The 19,077-nt window shown below is 38.0% G+C and overlaps 1 protein-coding gene across 1 annotated transcript in view; it reads right to left on the bottom strand.

Moving 5' to 3' along the window:
- The window catches only part of RPGRIP1L (RPGRIP1 like), a 121,320-nt gene that overhangs the window by 92,970 nt on the left and 9,273 nt on the right, over positions 1 to 19,077 (bottom strand). The window contains 4 exon segments of the mRNA XM_030582218.1: positions 2,272 to 2,377; positions 10,224 to 10,367; positions 12,373 to 12,472; positions 17,370 to 17,668. Of these exon segments, the coding sequence (XP_030438078.1) occupies positions 2,272 to 2,377; positions 10,224 to 10,367; positions 12,373 to 12,472; positions 17,370 to 17,668 (649 nt within the window).

Here is a 19,077-nt window from a genome sequence, read left to right as displayed (position 1 = left end):
CTTCCAAAATCTCTCTGTTCTTTTTGATACATACTGTTGATCCTGCTCTTGACATCTTGGGTGAAAACCTGGTCCTATTAAAGTCTATGAGAGTTTTGCTATTGACTTCAATGATGTCAGGATTTCACCCTTTATCTTCACTGATCTTTCAAGATACAGTCTTCTCCTTGTTCTCCTTCTACAACTCTGATGGTTCTTTCAGCATCTCTTATAGTGGGTTCTCCTCCTCCCCTCCCGTACTCTCTGAGGGGCTTTGAGCTTGGCCCTTTTAGATTCTCATTTTACACCCTGTCTCAAGCTGGTAACTGGGTTGGTGATTTCTAGTTTTTTCAATTTCACTGGTGTCTGGCACTTTATCCTTTGCAGAACACGCCTGCACATAAAAAGATAAAGGGCTTGATTCTGATTGCACTTACACTGGTGTAAATCAGGAGTAACTTCATTGTGGTAAAAGTACCCCATAGAATCAGGCCACAGAATCAAATCAGATCTCAATTACATGTGTGCAATCAATAGTTGCCCTGGAGTAAGTGAGAGCAGAATTAACTCCTTAGAACTAAAATTGGAAACATCATCAAATAATAATTTAGCAAGTATCGCTCATGAAATCCAGAATATCAGTTTCAGAATCAAGACCTCTTTATTTTTTCAATATTCGCATAAGTGATAGTAAATAAATAATCAGAAGAGTGTTACTGGGCCCCTCAGCATTTCTAAGTAGACTGCATGATTCTTTCATCCAGATGGCCCACATGATGATGACTGTCACTATATTAAAACACTTTCTGTATGCGTGTATGATAACCTGGACATATTTCAGGCCATTAGCTAGAGTAGGAGCTCCAGCTTTTATCCCCTGGTTGCACAGTAATTGTGCTGGTCCAGATTAAAAGGGAAAATGGGCAGATAGTATTTGCATTTCAACTGATGGAAACTGAAAGTACATAGTAATTAATTTCACTATTTATGAAAACAAGTATCAGACTTCTGAAAAACACATCACTACTGAATGGTGCTACATTATCAATGTTGCGTTGGTTTGCTATTCAAATTAGAAATTCTGTGCTGTTTTCTATGATTAGTTACATTTCATAATTATCACTAAAACTGTGCATGTCTTATTCATTTTTTCAGGGTTTATCTCAGGGTTCTCTAACCGAAACAAATACTTGAGCTTTGCTCTTTGGATTTAATGACACTCATATGAACCTGTGATGGAATTACAGCCCTCTATTTCAGTTGCTTGTTATTTATTCTGTATTTATTGATCCCTTATTCTGCACTGTTAGCACTGCAACTGTCCATCAAGGGTTTCTTTGGCCTGAAGTTTTAAAAATGTGTCATTCTTATTTCAGTAAGTTTTCTGGCTTAGAAACTTATTATTTGTTGGATCACTATTTCAGTTTGCAACTGTGAAGGAAGTTTGCATATGCATAAACAGAAAATCAATTGCTTATAAGAATTTGAAAGAAAGGTTTAACATCATAAAAAGCCAAAGGATTTGAACGTTTCACTTACTGTGAATTAAATGACACCACTGTCAGATGTGAGAAATAGCCCCAAACTATACCCCTTATAAATAACAAATACATCTGGTACTGCTACATTTTAAGGCGGGGGACCCCCCTCTAGCCACACAGGTTCATTGCCTGAACGGTCCAAACAGCACAGAGGGGAAATCGTTAGCTGCCTCATTGCCACTGTCCCACTTCTCCCTGGACCAGCACAGGGCCCTCCATGGGTATACAAAACCATGTATGGAGTCCACCATGCAGCAAACAGCCTGACTTCTGGTGGTTATTTTACAGAAAATTATGCTTCATGTGATTTAAACTGGTCCTTAAAAATGGTTTCCCTTATATTATAGACACAAGTAAAAGCCAATCCTCAGAATTCCGAACAGTCACATTTCTGTTTTACCAACACTCAACTCCAGCCCCATATTTCAAATTCACACTGAAACCAACATTTGTTTTATGAAACCCAGTTTTAGAAAGATTCCAATCATTACCCCAAGACAGCTGGAAATCTGCAGTTTACCTGTATAACAAAAATTGGACCATACCAAACCTCTGCACTCCCATGGACAAGCTCACCGCATACAAGTGAGAACTGTAGGGCCTGCTGGACCCATCTGCAAAACAACTTTAACACTGGAACCATTGTAAATTTCAGGTAGCATGTGTACAATATTTTATAAAATCTGTTCTCAAGTGTTCAGTGTTGTCATATGATGTGAGAATGGAATGTTACTGATTGTGAGTTAGTTACCTCTTGAAGCTGAAGAAATTTCCCTTCCATTGCTGAGAGAGCATTGCTTTTCTCCATCAGTTGTTTGTGGAGCTTTATCATTTCCACATTGTCCCGAATGCTTAACCTTCAAAATTGTATAAAAAATAAACTCAGTGAGATTTAAGGTACAACAACAGTCTTCTTATTAGTTTTGCCCTGAAAATTTTAAATGCTTTGCAAATCAGTTTTTCATGGCTTCTTACTTCCACAACCCACTTGGGGGAAGGTTTAGCATGTAATAGCCAACTTAATTCCTTCTTTTAAAATCTGCATTATAGATTTTAAGTAATTCCACATTTTACTGGAAGATGACATGTAAGTACCAATCATTATTTGGACATGTTTCTTGACAATATCAAAACTAAAGATATACTGCAGTGCAGGGAGCAATCCTATGCTTAAAGCAGAAGGATCATTTGTTTTGCAATCTATCCACTTTCTTCAAAAGTATGTGGTCATAGGATTACTACTTATTGGAATTTCCTCTCAGAACTTAAACTTTTTAAATATTTCCAAGAAAAGTGACTTAGCATTTTACAAAGATAATACCCTAAGTCAGCATTCAAATCAGCTGCAGATGTGTCTTTAACTATATAAAAATGCTTAACATCTATGCAGAAACTCTATATGGCTGGAATTCTTTTATATATTTCCCCCACTGAGATTTAATTGAGAATGCATTATTTAATAGTAAAAGCTTGTTAAAGGTTATCACAGACCTAAAAAAATGTTTCCAAAAAACTTTTACCTTGAACAGCTAAAGGTGAGCTCATTATTTTTTGCATATATTTCAAGCCAAACAAAGAGAAACCCCTGAACTGCTTTCTACAAATACAAAATAAAGTGATATAAAAATGAGACTATAGCAATAGTGCTTGAAATGTATAATTTCTCCTCTAATATTTATCTATCACAGACTATCAGAAAAATTGTCACAAGGCCATGCTGGAAACAGAAAATGGACTACAAAGCTTACACATCTGTAAACCAGCTGAGGACTTGAAATACTTAATCTTGAAAATATCAAAAGTTCATTGTGTTTTGGTATTGCCCAGTAAACTGTCCTTACGCAAATGATAAACAAGCTCATAAACCTGAGATCTTCCCCAAGAAACAACCCTAAGAAAATGCTAAAATAATCTTGAGTCCAAAACATGTTATCTATATAAATTAAAGTTGTGGTGCATATAGACAGCAGCATTGTCTCTTACTAGCTATTTAAAAGCTAATGCAGTGGCACATTTTTATTAATCTTGTTTCACACAAACAGCACTGATCCCTTCAAATGCTTTTTACAGGCGTTTTTGTTTTTTTAAAGTAAACAAAAGGAGCAGATGATAGTGAGATTTATGATGTGCAGATGTAACTCCAATGGCTCTGGACAATCAAAATTAACCATTATCTTCAACAGTGACAAAGAGTATTTGATTTGAATGGGTTTGCCAATGCTTATTAACATGCTAACCCTTCAAAATCAGGAAAAAAATAGATGTTTATTAGCACTGAGTTTAGTTATGACAATTCTGACAATATCTAACTACATATTGCTAGCTACTGAAAGTAAATGACACTTATTTTCAAGCAATGTATGGATTTTAATATATATTTTCTCAAATATTTACAAAGGCAGGGGAATCAAGTTTTTCCTCTCAGACATACATCATTTTCACGTTACTCCTATTAAATGGCTATGTTCTGGCTGATCATGTACCGGGATGCACACCTGAAAGACTGACAACAGTGGTGGAAACACATGGCAGAAGCTGCCTTTCCTATTTTGCTTCTCCTATAAAACCATGGAGAGATGACTCCTCAGGTCTTCCACAACTGACATCACAGAGCAGCGGAAGAGACAGTGGTCAGGGAGAAACTGACATGGTCCCTATGAATAGTGTATGTATGGTCACCTGGACAAAGCACAGTACCTCATTCCAATTATTCTGTGTCTGAGCAGAAATAGTTTATGCAAAGGGATCATAAGTCTAATATGAAGCAAAATATGAGCACATATTAATGCTGCTTTATAGTGAAAATGTGGCCCAAAATAACTTGCCCTCCTCCCCCACCCAAAAAAGTTCCAAGTGAAAATAAAGAGAGTTCATTTAATATTATGGGCTTACTTTTTTCTCCTCATTTGCATATCAATTACACAGGTGAAATTAAATCAGGAATAGCTCCATTGTAGTTACATTAATGTCACTGAGATCTGCAAACTATCAAATGTAACAACACTGAGACAGCAGCCAATGGATATTTCTTGAAGATAGCTCCTATTGCCATATCAGCTAAGCAAGCAGCTCTCAACTCTTTCCATATTGTTAGCCCGCGTTCAAACAGAAAACAACTTTCAGGACCTCTTCCCTCTCTATTCAGAGGTAAAGAAAGAGAAATAAGAGAACTGGCCAATACTTTTCAATAGAACAGGATCAGTCTCCCATCAATGCCCCAGAAATTTATTCAGGTTAATCTTAATGATGGAAGTAAAAAATATAATATCATCACAGTGTATACTTTTGTCATTTCTACACATTTGAAATGACAAAACTATATACTGGCTGAAGACATGTCCATAACACTTCTAATAGGGTTTTTGTTTTGTATCTCTTATTTCTTTTAATGGTGGTCAAATAAAAAAGAAAAAAAAAAGCAACCATTTACTCTAAGTATCACATTACTGTCATTATCAGATGTTGATACAAGAGAAACTAGAACTATTTCAATTCACATATCAAATTATATATTAACCATTTCAATTTAGAACCACACACACAAAAATCAGGACAACATGCATCTTTGCGTGCACATTTACGTTCCTGCTTTCAGTCCAACTCAGTATTTGCATGTAGAAATAGTGATTTTCGATGTGTGCATAGCTAAATAAATGCCTATCCAACAATCAGCAGATCCCTAATCTGCAGGCACACAAACAAGTGTGAGCCTGAGAAGACAGGTGTGAGAAGTCAGATGGAAATGTGAGTACAAGTTTATGTTTGCACTGCGTCTGATTTGGCAAAGTTTTACTCATGTGTAGTTCTACTAAATCCCCAATGCTATATTAGGTCTACCATGTTTGTTCCTTCTAATCTGGGAACAGAACTGCTACAATGCAAACACTGTAATCAAGAGAATTTAATGTACTATACTCCTAAATGTGTGTGTTCAATAGGCCTGATCCTGAAGTTCTGTTGCAGAAAAAATGCTATTATATATACAAAATACATATTTTTCTATACTGACAGATGAAGGGCATTGTCAAGTATCTGTTTCACAAGTGCGCTTCTGAGCTGCTTCAAAATATGTTTTTGGAAAGTACCAAGAGCAATTGAGTTACGTGAAGAACTAGCTGCTTGCAAAAATGTAATTGTTCAGAATTAAAGCATTTTGGCTTGAGCACTATGTTCTGTGGAAATCATCGAACCATGAGGTAATTACGTTTTGCCCATCTCTAAATTAAAACCAACCAAACTAAATTAAATTAAATGTTATGTTTAAAAAATTTAACCAGTCTGATAACCTATGTGCCAAGTTTCTCAAAGTAATATGCCCAATTTAAAAAAAACAAAACAAAACTTCTAATGGAAATTATAAGAAACACAGTATCTGCAGCTATACCAGTGAGTGCCACAATAGTCACCTCAGTTTATAGTTTAACCCAGTGGTCTCAAAGTTTTGTACTGGTGACCCCTTTCATTTAGCAAGCCTCTGAGTGCGACCCCCCTTATAAAGTAAAATAACTTTTTAATATATTTAACACTATTATAAATGCTGGAGGCAAAGTGAGCTTTGGGTTGGAGGCTGACAGCTCATGACCCCCATGTAATAATCTTGTGACTCCCCTGAGGGGTCTCAAATCCCAGTTTGAGAACCCCTGGTCTAACCCACTTGGACGGACACTAGTCTATGTTCTGTGCGGTGCCTGTCTTGAAGTGCAGCACAGAAAATCTAAGTCCAGGATGGGGTGGAACAGGGAGGTCAAAGTGGCTTTAAACCACCTTTGCGATTCTTGGATTTCAGGTTGCTCTGGGGACTGGGGTGGTCCCCAGTAAAATTTAGAGCATTCCACAGGGCTGCTCTGACTTACACTAGCTTTGACACTGAAGTCTACATGCTGCTGTGCAAGCCAGGATTTCTGGACCATGAACACACTAGCCAAACCCCTTGCTATACTTCTGGTCCTATGTCCAGTCTATTCTTGTACTGCAACCAGGGTAATTCTAGAATGACGTGAAGAAGCTATAGCATGGGTTGGAATCTGTTAGTTCTCTTGTATTGCACTTTCAAAGTCACAAGATGTTTAGCTGACTTCTTAAAATTCCAAGTCTAATCAACATAAAAAGAGTCTGCTTTACATCTAAAATGTGGCACTGAGTTTCTCGAGGAAGAAAATGAGTGTTTGACATGAAGGCCAGGAATTTAATAGTGTGATTAAGGTCACACTCAGTTACCACACTGGGTAAGAGCCTGGAATACGTACATGCAATGATCTTATCTTCATGATATTCATTGAAGGAAAGATCAGTCATCACATTCTGTAGCTCACTTACTTTTTACAAGTGCCTTGCAATAACAAATGCTTTTTTAACCATAAAGTTGTTTTTCCTAAAGGCTCAAAGTGTCTTTAAATCTTGTGAATGCCAAGCTGAGATCCCATGATGGGACAGGTTCAAAGACTGTTGGAAGCACACTCATTGGGCCCTTCAGGCACCGCACAATCACCAGGTTTCTAAAGACAGATTTATAGATTAAAGGGCCAGAAGGGACCACAGAGATCATCTAATCTGACTTCCTGTACAACAAAGGTCATAGGACTTCCCTGCTGTAAATCCTGAGCTGCCTTTGGAAACTAATATACCCAGATGCTAGCCAAATGTATGCTAATTTAAGACAAGGCGGGGACTTGAGGTATAATAAAATTCCAAAATACTTGATCTGGAAGCAGAACAAGGAGACATTGCCAGCTGCCCAAACCACCACAATTTCTGATAGCAGCACTTTAATATCAACAGCCTCCTGTATTGCAATAGTATTTTCTAAACTTTCTGAGAAGAGAGAAGACCAGACTTATTTAAGTCCTATAATTCAAGCTGTCAGGTGGATCATGGTGCAGAATGAGACTATCCTCCTATATTAGCAAGTCAGATGACAGCTGTAGGGCTCCTGAGAGAGAAAGAAAAACTAAACTCTTAGGATGATGAGTGAAGGTATGTGCACCCATAATCAAATCTGGAAAGGATAGAACTGAGGCTACTGGATCCTTGCAATTCATCCTTCATAATATGTACATAAAGAGCACTGCATAAACCGTTTAAATTTAGGGATCAATTTAGAAATTATGGAACAGAAGTGACTAATCCTTACTGTTGTGCTGACTAGGTTAGCATTCCTTTAGCTATTTCTCCCACCCTACCATTACATGGACATAGTGAAGTCTAACTATTAACACATTTTGTAACAATTCTAATATGTTTTATTGGACACTTAATTTTCTACTTTTTAATATCCATGTGCATGTGATTTCACAGTGAACTCTATTATATTTACTGTAGGACCTCCTTTACAAACAGGCAAATTACATGCATTATATTGTTTACTTTTTATATTGAATTTGGTTTAAAAACCACAGACATATAGGATGCAAGGACACAAGAGTTTTGCTAACAAAAGATTATGTGGAACATATGCAAAAATCACATCTAAGTATTTTAGGGGCCACAACAACAGGAAAAACCCATGATTTTAATAAAAGGGTGTTTTAGTTCCTATTTCATACCAATTACAGGCTTGGGATGACTAAAAGTTTGTGTCAAGTTGATGACAAACCAAACTGGTCAATTAAACAACAACCGCAAGGAATTTCAATAATATTTTCTGTAAAGATTATGTGCCATAAATGTCAGGAAGTACTTGTATATAGATTTCTAACATTACAGGGCCCGGTTTTGAACAAGGAATCAGATATCTAGGAAATACTCCCAGAATTTCAAACCTAATTTTACGCAGGCAAGAATGGAAACCTAGATATAATATTGTTACTGGTACCTGATTTACAGTACTATTACAAATTGCATGTATTTAGAATCTCTACAGTTAAGGTAAAATACATACATAATACATACAGATTTTTTTCTAAGTGGAAGTATTGCTAATACCCTTTTAAACTATTCACGTTATGTTTTAAAAGAAAGATGTTTTAGACTGAGATCAGTTATGATATGCTAAATAATTCAACATCAACATTTATTAAATATATAGTGCTACTGATGTGTACAGACACATAGCGCCAAGGTCCCTGCCCAGAACGATGTATGGTATAATTAAGGGCCTTGTTTGCCAGTATTAAGTCTGCACAAACTTCCATCGAAGTCAACCGGATTTTTGCTTGCATGGAAAAGAATAGTGAGCCCTAAATTGAACTCTAATGAAAAGCAGAAATAGATAATGGGGGTGAGTTAAGATTCAGGAGGAAGACACAAGGAGAGCAAAGTGCTGTTGAGTGTAGCTGTAACAACACTCAACAGATCTGTCCTGTCTAACTCTTAAAAAGATACATTACTACTACTTTCAGCCCAGAGCTGGCAGAGAGATTTCTTGTGTCAATTCAGTTCTAAAAAGTCAAAAGATTAAGTTTAAACAAAACAAGAGAGATGTAAGTCATTAGGAAAGTCAGGAAGAAGATAAAAAATAAGCACAGAGGTAGAACTGGATGAGAATACAGGAAATTAGAAACAAATGTGAGAAAAAAATAATGCAAAGGAGAAAAGAAAGTTTTGAGGGTGGAGAATAACAGAAAAAAAAAAGGAGGACAGATGATGAGGATAGAAGAGGAAAGGGAAAGATAAGAAAAGTGACGAATTAGGAAAAATAGAAGGAGAAACATATAGGAATAAAAACAAAAAGAGAAGTTGGGGGAAAAAATGACAAGTAGCAAAAAGAGGAAAGAATACAACAGTCTTCAGTTTCTTCCCCTGCATACCTACAAAGGACGTTCTGCTGTATTCATTCAAACATCTGTGAAGGCCATCATTTTATTGTATTTAACAGCTTCATGTTCATTTGACTGAGATCATCATATGCGTGAACAGGGCTGGCCTTAAAACAGTGGTCCCCAATGCGGCGCCCACCAGGGCATCTGTGTGCACCTGCGTACTGTCCAGCAGACGAGCATCCACCAAAATGCCGCCAAGAAGCAGCATCATCCAGAGGAGTCACCGCCGAAATGCCACTGATTTTCAGAGGCATTTCGGCAGCAACGTCAATAGGCATTACCACTTCTCGGCGGCATTTTGGCGGATGCTCAACTGCAGGCCACGGACCTTGGTGGCTCGTCGTCCGGCGCCTGCCAGACGAAAAAGGTTGGGGACCACTGCCCTAAAACAAATGGCTTCCCAGCCAAAGAGCGTCTCCATTTGTTAAACTTTTGAATACCTAATTTTTTATTGCATTTGCAGCCATTTCACAACTTTGATTCACGATTTGCATGCATGATTTATCCCGGTCACATAAGATGATAAATTACAAGCTAGAATCTGTAAAATATTTTACTTCAAGCATTCTGTTTTCCCTTTTATCTCTAACAACAAAAATAGCATCCCAAGCCCAGCACCTCCCAAGCCCAGCACCCCAGATGGTTACCTGTCCCTACATCTGGCCCTGTGTGTAAACTTAGGGTCAGGATCTATCCTCAGCATACTAACTGGCCAGGCTCAGGCAGATAAGGCTTTAGTTGAATGCCTTAGTACTCAGCATTACCACAAAAAGAAATAAGCACAACAAACTTCATTTGTTTCTAGAATCATTATCTAAATGTCCTGTACTGTTCTGAGAAATATGGAGGATATATGAATTAGGACATAACTTTCTAATGCTTCACCCTAATACATATAGAAGGCATTATGGCTTTGTGATATGGAAGCTTCCATTTTTCAGAATACCTTTGCCCTGTTGCTTGTTGCTCTTTCAGTTGCAGAACAGATTCTTCAAACTCTTTTTCCTTCTTTCTTATCTGACTCCTTAGTACCTCTCCAGTGTGCTCCAATTCTTCAATCTGTCCCTTTTGTGACTCAATCACGTTTTCCCTACAAGTTAACAAAGCAGCTTGTGTTTAGAGGTTTTGTTTTGTTTTTTAAATAAGAAAAATAAAAATTAGACACTGAAAGGAAAGCAGAAAAAAGTATCCTGTGTGAAGTTACATTCCTGGATGATATCTCCTCACCCATTTGAACAAAGGTGCTAACTTAAACTTCTAGAATTTTATTTATCATGAAGATCATTAGCGCATAAGTAGTTCATGTAGGGGGATGCAAATAGTCCAAAAAAATTAGATGATCAAATATTAGCAACATTTTCAATTACAATAGCTAAACCCTTCATAACATCTTTAAAACCGCATATATTAGATGGCTTAAATTAAGTTTGTTTGTTTAGTATGAACAAGCTACTATGTCATATCACACCTGATTTATTTACATGGCATATTAAGTGTGTCCTGTTCTTAATTTTCTGTTACCAGAAGGTTTGGGGGCAGGAAAACTTCACCTCCAGGCATAAGAAGATTAACAAATCCTCAATGGACTAAAACAGGGAACTCCATTTTTAACCTTTTCTTTTGGATTATATGGTGGTGTACAGTGCAATTTAGGCAATCTGCATCAAAATTACTAACATTTACAAGCAGTGGAATTTATTCTGATGAAGTGATATTTCAGGTGAGTTCCACCCAGATCTGAGTTTGTCCTGAAAGATGAGCAGATCAGCACATCATCTTAATCAAAAAATGGTGTATTAGTAACTTTGAGAATCATCTTAGTAGACAAACATCCAGATCTGGAATGTTTCTTGGCAAAGTAACCTCATATTTTTTCACATTGCAATTACATAGGTAGTACTATGTGTAGCTACCCTGTATGTCTTTATTAATAGTATCTTCCACTATACAATTTTTTGTACGTTAGATATAGTTGCTATTAACTCTAGAAAAAGTATATGTTGCATCTTGAGAAAACTATGCTCACCATTCACGCCACGAGAGAAGACCTCAGAAAACTAGAATAGTTACTGGTAAGTTTTAAGGCAGAGAAATAATATAACAGAGTTCTGTAACTTTAAGTTAAAAATTAACTACTTTTGCTACATGTTTCCTCTCCCCCACCCCCACCCTTGGATAACACAGCCCTCAAGGCATGGATGTACCAGAGGTTCTCTGTGCTCCAAGTCTAACTTAGAGTGCGCGCCACATTGAATCGAAGAGGAGCCTGGAACCTATGAAATGCAAAGATGACTCACAGTATGTCTACAGAGCAACTAGACATCCATAGCTGGCGAGGTGGGAGACTCCCCAAGCCCAGAAGTCTACACAGCAACAAAACAGCACCACAGCCCAAGTCTGCTGGCATGGGCCAGTTGCAGGTTTTTCTTTGCTGCGTAGACATACCCTTAAAGCCAGTTTTGCCACCTCCATTCCGCAGGCTGCATCTTCCAAGACACACAGTACAGAAACTGGTCCACGCGCTTGGACTATGAATCTTCATACTTCATCAGTTAAGCAACATCTAAGTTAGGTCACCACTTCGATGGGAGATCTCTAGAATAAAACCCAGGTGCTTCAAGAAGTGTGTTGGTAATAATTTCATAGGTAACTTTCTTCCTTCTGTCAGTGTTAACCCCAATAGCCTAGCACGGGGATAAGGCGCACTGTGCTTGCAAGACGTGCTGGTTTTTGAATGAAACATAAAAACCAATGTTCTGGCCACTCAGAGTCATAAAAAGATTCCAAGGCAAATTTTGCATGAGTAAAGGTGTTAAAACCTGACCAAATTCCATCTAGAGTACAAACATTTTACTGTATTAAATTTCTCTGCCCAATGCAATTTGATAAGGGATCCTTATACTTTCCATTTCTAAATCTCTAGTGAAGCGTTGCTGATGCCAATACAATCAATGCCAGATCCTAAGGCCCCATTTTTTGTTGGAGTGAAAGCTCTGTAAAACACCTTGATGGTTGCAAATAGTGTTTTTTCTCAATAATGTCACATATACTAATAATTGTATATTATAGAAAATTAAGGAATACAAATATCATACAAATTTCTTATCTCAGCCCTTGCTTCTTCAAGCAAACTATGTCCGTATCTTGGGAGCATGGGTTGGGGGCATCTCAGTTCTACATCTTGAAATCTCATTCCTAAAAATAAAGAAAACAGAGAGGCATATTTCTGAGACTGAAGTTAATGAAAAAGATATTTAACACAAGGGGAAAAATCCTTACACAATATAAATATCTATAATTACTATATAGATATCAGAATGGGTACTTTTATACCAAATACACAACAGAATGCTATGTATAAATTCAGAACATGCACCACACAGTTCAGGTAACAAAATTCCAGTAAGGACAACACAGCATGCACAGTTACAGGGAGAGGTTATCAATAGGCTTTGATATGGGTCTTCTAGAAGGTATTTATTGTAATTTAACAAGCAAAGAACATAAATGCCGCAGCAGTGCAAGGAGACTTAACAGTAATGGTAATTTAAGAAGTGGTTACTGCCTAGTAACTATTCTTGTTCTCTGATTGGATCATCTCCATGGAGCCATACTGGGGAAATCATGTACCTAGCTTAGCAGTCACAGGACCATGATTAGTAGTTTGTACTTAGGGGTCCAAATAATTTCCTCAAGTCTTACATTGCACTGACAGATGGTATAAGTATCCCAATCAGTTTTAAAGGTCTTTCAGTTCCTCTTTACCTCCAGAAACTCTATTTAGATCTGGGCTCCAAAGCAGGAAAAGAAAGATGGCCAGTGTAACTCCTTCTCCTTCATGACTATGCCTCTACAAAGCTCCATTGAAACGGGCTAGCTAGATTTAACCTCCCTGAAGAGCGCTGCTAGGCTAGTTGAACAGTCCTCCCAAATCCAGCATCTAATCTTATTGCAGCATCAAGAGATTAGGGATTTGCTAATGCGTAAACGAGGGGTAGGCAACCTATGGCACTGGTGCCGAAGGCAGCATGCAAGCTGATTTGCAGTGGCACTCACACTGCCCGGGTTCTGGCCACCGCTCAGGGGCGCTCTGCATTTTAATTTAATTTTAAATGAAGCTTCTTAAACATTTTAAAAACCTTATTTACTTTACATACAACAATAGTTTAGTTATATATTATAGACTTATAGAAAGAGACTTTGTAAAAACATTAAAATGTATTACTGGCATGCAAAACCTTAAATTAGAGTGAATAAATGAAGACTCGGCACACCGCTTCTGAAAGGTTGCCGACCCCTGACGTAAACAGAACTCTATACATCTGCTTTTCAGACTTCAGACAAGAGCACACTGAATTCTCATGCCACTGAGGCTGCCATCCCTCTAGATCAGTGTTTTCCAAATTTGGGATGCCGCTTGTGTAGGGAAAGTCCCTGGGGGGCTGGGCCGGCTTGTTTACCTGCCACATCCAATCATGGCTCCCACTGGCCGTGGTTCACCGTTCCGGGCCAATGGGAGCTGCGGGAAGCGGTGGCCAGTACGTCTCTCGGCCCACACCACTTCCAGCAGCCCCCATTGGCCTCGAGCAGCGAACCGCAGTCAGTGGGAGCCATGATCGGCCAAACCTGTGGACGCAGCAGGTACACAAACTGACCTGACCCACCAGGGCTTTCCCTAAACAAGCAGCGTCCCAAGTTTGGGAAACACTGCTCTAGATGAGTGAGCTCTGAGATGTTCAATACATAGGAACACCAGCAAGATCATAAAATGAACTATATGCACAGTCTTACCTACTTAGGCAGCCTTTGAACTAAAATAATTTGATCTTTTATGTATTTCCAAGCGTTACAAATCATCTGTTTGACTTTCTAAGCAGCTCAGTTATTCCAAGAGTAGCTAATCATTCTTCATATTCAGAGCATTCCTGGTTGGATTTTTATTATTCTAATAGCACAAAAGTTAATGTGTAAGCTTGAAAGTTTGTCTCTCTCACCAACAGAAATTGTTCCAATAAAAGATATTACCTCACACACGTTATCTCTCTAGGTGGTGAAATATCAGAAAAGCCACTCAGGATTTGAATGACTACTTGTACTGAGCCACACCTTTCTGACTCAAGTAGTCATAAGAACGGCCATACTGGGCCAGACCAAAGCTCCATTTAAGCCAGTATCCTGTCTTCCAACAGTGGCCAATGTCAGGTGCTTCAGAGGGAATGAAAAGAACAGGTAATTATCAAATGATACATCTCCTGTCACCCACTCCCAGCTTCTAGCTAGGAGGCTAGAGACATCATCCCTGCCCATTTTGGTCAATAGCCATTGATGGACCTATCCTCTAGGAATTTATCTAGTTCTTTTAGATGTTTGTGGGCCTGCCAGGTGCATAGCAGACAGGCACACTCGAGATAAAGTGATTCATTCCTATAGATACCTTGCATCCTGACACAAAAGAGGCAATCAAGTTCTCCCTTGTCTGTTTAAGCAACCATATTGTCTCTGAAAAGGTGCACTGGTTCCCCTTTGATCTATAAGAAAAAATATGAGATCCAGCCTGACAGCCCACAGTTCTAGCAAGTTAATGATTCTTTGTTTCCTGAAGTCTCCAAAGTCCACACATAGTCAAAGATCTTAGATGTGTTCCCCAATCCAGACTGGTATCCATGCCTAACACTATCTAAAGAGAAAGCTTAGACAACATTCAAGACATTTTTTGATGGTGAACACCACAGTACAGAGACTCTGACTTGATGAGAAGGAAACACTACCATACTCAAGCTCTAAGCACTTGCTTTGTACACCAGATTCAACTAACCATACAAGTGAATCCTTAACCTGTGAGTATGTCTACAGAGCACCTGCCAGGGTGCTTCCCAGTGTATGCAGACATGCACTAATTCTGCTCAAGCTAGTGTGCTAAAAATACTGTGTGGCCATGGTGGTAGCTTGGGCTGGCCACCCATATCCAGGCATTTGGGCAAGACTGTACTCAGGTAGTTAGCCTGAGCTGCTGCCTGTGTCGCCATGGCCACTCTGCCATGTTTAGCACACATTTGTCTACCCAGGCTGGAAAGCACCCTCCCAACTGCTGTGTAGAAACACCCTAAAAGAAAGGATTTATAAATGTGCAGACTCCTGTCAGGCCTAACACTGCCAGCCACATAACTTCTACAGTAGGGCTCTGCAGAGGCAATATCATAAGAAGAAGAGTATGTTTTCTTTTTTGTAATAAAATACATCTTTGTAAGATTGTCATGCAGGAGAACAGAATATCTGAATCTTTCCACAAAGTACATGTATGCCAATTTTAGCTGCCATGGTTGTATTTTCTCCCCCATAAGACTAAAACGTATAAACGCAAACAAAGCAAAAACCAGGGCTCCTTTCATACTTAAGATATCCCAAAATGCTTTACACAGAAAGAAAAAGGAGTCACTGTAGTCAGAAACTGATAGTGCTACAATTAGGTATGCAAATACAGCAGGCAATGCTCACCTACTGCCTTGGAGAACAAAATCTACTTTATTGATAAGCAGAATATTAGCCAAGACATTACAGTTATCAGATTTTTTTTTTATAGACAAGAAGAGAATCTTTAACTGCAACACAGAGAGACGTGAAACAAATAGAAAGAACATCTGCTTAATAATATATCTGAAATAATTTTGCAAGAATAGGTCTAGGCCACAAAACTTTGCTCTTCCAAGCTGAAGACCATTTAGAGAGTGTGTCGGAGCATTCCTAGTTTTCTGTCCTTGCACCACCTTTAACTACAGCATTGTAGAGGCAGCCTAACTGAAATGTCTAATGTGTAATTCACGACATCACAAAGGCTGAAAGAACACAGTTATTGGGTATTAAAAATTTCACACCATATAAACATTAGGAGAGTAAAATGCAAAAGCCTATTACTTTTCATTGCCTGTCTAAAAGTGTCAGAATTATTTTTTTTTTTGGCAGGTCAAAGTGTCATAGTAACTAATAATCTCAATGTGCTTTCCCAGCTGAATGAATGTTTGCAAGAGTGTGGGATATTTTCTTTATGGAGAAACTGAAAATGTGAAGAAAAAAAAAAAAAGACAAAAGACAAAAATGCAGTGTACCTGACTATGAGTCTGACAGAAAACTCACAGAAGTTAATGGAGAGTCTCCAGCTGATTCAGTGGGTTTTGGATCTGGCCCCATATGACTATTTTTTACAAAAAGCAACGAGTCCCGTGGCACCTTAAAGACTAACAGATATATTGGAGCATAAGCTTTCGTGGGTGAATACCCACTTCGTCAGATGCATGACAAGCTTTTTTGCAAGTTATTTGGATAGATACAATAAACTATTTAAACACAAATCCCTTCACAAACTTTCTCCTTATAAAAATGTAACATATATAATTGAACTCTCTTATATAATTTAATTACCCCAAATACAAGATTGAAAATGAGTGCCAATTCTACTCCTATTGTAGTCAACGGCAAGTCTTGAATGTAAAAACTTGCATTAACTATGATTCTATCTCACCATATAACTTCCAGAACCTACATATGTATAATAGATTTTTCAAAGATTTGCAATTTCATGCACGCATGTATCGGAGAGTACAGCCTAGCCCAAAAACTGAACAAGGAAAAATATGTGAAAAATTGAAGATGTATACCTTTTAAAATGTGTTAGTGCTAGCCAACTTTTCATATACTTAAGTTTTTACATGAGCCCTTAACATTTACAGAGATTTTAATTTACATGAATATGTTAAAACCGTAGGTTTGGTTTTGTTTGTTTGTTTTCAAAAGAGTATCCTATGTTTGATAATGATTGTACCTGAAACTGTTTTCAAATTGCCAATACCATCATGGCTTCTCAGGTGAAGACATACAACATGAACAAGACATAATGATTGGCACAAAGAGTAAAATAAATTAAAAAGGGGAGAACAGCTCACTTTCTTGTAACACTTCCTGAAGGAACCTCTATCCACAAAAGAGCTAAAGACCAGAAATTAGCATGTGACTGACCATATATGTAACTACTTCTTAGGTGAAGAGCTAATCGGGATATTGTCTCTTAAAAGTTGTTAGCACATAATTTTAATTATACCTTTCCTTGTGTGATCTTGGATGGCGACAGCCTCATTCACTTTTCTGAGACCAGTGTTAATGCGAGATTGAACATGGCTGTATGGAGTGTGCCGATGGCCTTGAACTTGGAGCTGCTGTTTGGTTGAAATGAGTCTCTTGCGGATGCCTTCATTTTGTTTCTCGAGCTCACGAACTTTCCCTTGCAGCTGCTCAATCATTTCTTCAAGTTCTACATCCTGGCCCAACCGCTTGGGGCCACCACCAATCTGCTCAGATCTTTTCTTGTCATTAACAAGCCGAATTAACTTGGTGGCCATTCTGGGGAAATAATAAAAAGATGAAAAAGAATGTGAAAAGTCAGCATAAAAACCATTGTGTTGAAAAGAACATAATCACTGTGAAGACTTCAGCATAAAACCTGAATAATAAATTGCAGGTTTTGATACAACTATTACTGCCTGTGAAGAACCCTTTGAAGATAATTGAAACCACTGGGCAGCAATCTGCTTTATAGCACTGACAAATAACAGTTTCCTAAGGCTTATCATTTAAGGTTAGTAAAGAGAGGACACATATTTACTCCATATGCTCCTTCAATATAATTTTTAACGCATGACCTTATAGAGGAATTCTGTATTCTGTTAAGTACAGTCACAGATTGGGGATGTGGTGGGGCAATGTATAAAAACTACAGTTTCACAAGACATTAAACTATTGAACACATATTAATAATATGCAGCATTTCAGTGATGTATTGTTTCCACTTTCACTAGAGGATTTTAAATCACATTTCAGTTCTAAAAATGCTAAAAAGTATAGGTGAGCATGCCTAAAAAGCTCCTCAGAAAAAGAATCTTAATAGTTCATGTTGCCATGCTAAATTTTATATTTAGCATGTAGTACCAATGTGCTAAGAGAAGTAATGATCAGCTGTGGGATATAATTAGATACAGGAAGTGTGGTTTTCATCTGTCTTTAAAAGGATACAAATTTTGCTTTTGGCATCTCAAGAGTTGTACCTTTGATTTCTTTTAGTTTTGATAAACATTGGTAAGCCAGAACAAAAGACAGAGAGGGCACATGGGGGTGATGTAATATGCAAGAACATAAAACATGCCCAGCAGTGAACAGAAAAAACTTGGCATAGAAAGAAAGAAAAGGTGGCTTTGATGAGGGAGACAAGTTCAAGACTTTACAAAATTGGTCGCACATCTTTAAGAGCTGTATCTAGTTTATAGGGAATCTATTTTTGCAGAGGCCCAGACAGGAGATTGAAAACAAAGACACACTTCATTTGTTTAAAGGAGTTTGTTTTACTTTAGCATGGGTACAGACAGAAGCTTTTACTTAAAAGAACAAAAGTGAAACAACAAAAAATAATTCAAAGTAGATTTGGGATGTCACAGAACTGCCTGCAAGCAGTTTTCTGATATATATATTTCTACTGCACATTCAATCTACACTTTTCGCTCCAAGGACTCCAGCATTGGGAAGAAATTCACAGCTGAATTAGTTAAGACTTCTTCCTCACAGACAACAGAGACAACGCACTGAGGGTTTGATTTTATTTATTTAAAATGCCAATTAGTGCATCCACTGCATTATGACTCAGGTGGCCAATTACAGGCACACTGGGTGAGTTTAGGCAGTCAAGAATGCTTCTTTCATTGGTCTCGAACATGGAAATTTCTACACAAAAGGACACTAGTGATCCATCTGAACAAGTA

Source organism: Gopherus evgoodei, chromosome 12 (genome assembly GCF_007399415.2).
Source record: "Gopherus evgoodei ecotype Sinaloan lineage chromosome 12, rGopEvg1_v1.p, whole genome shotgun sequence".
NCBI classification, from domain to species: Eukaryota; Metazoa; Chordata; order Testudines; family Testudinidae; genus Gopherus; species Gopherus evgoodei.
This window is presented reverse-complemented; position numbering and strand designations above follow the sequence as displayed.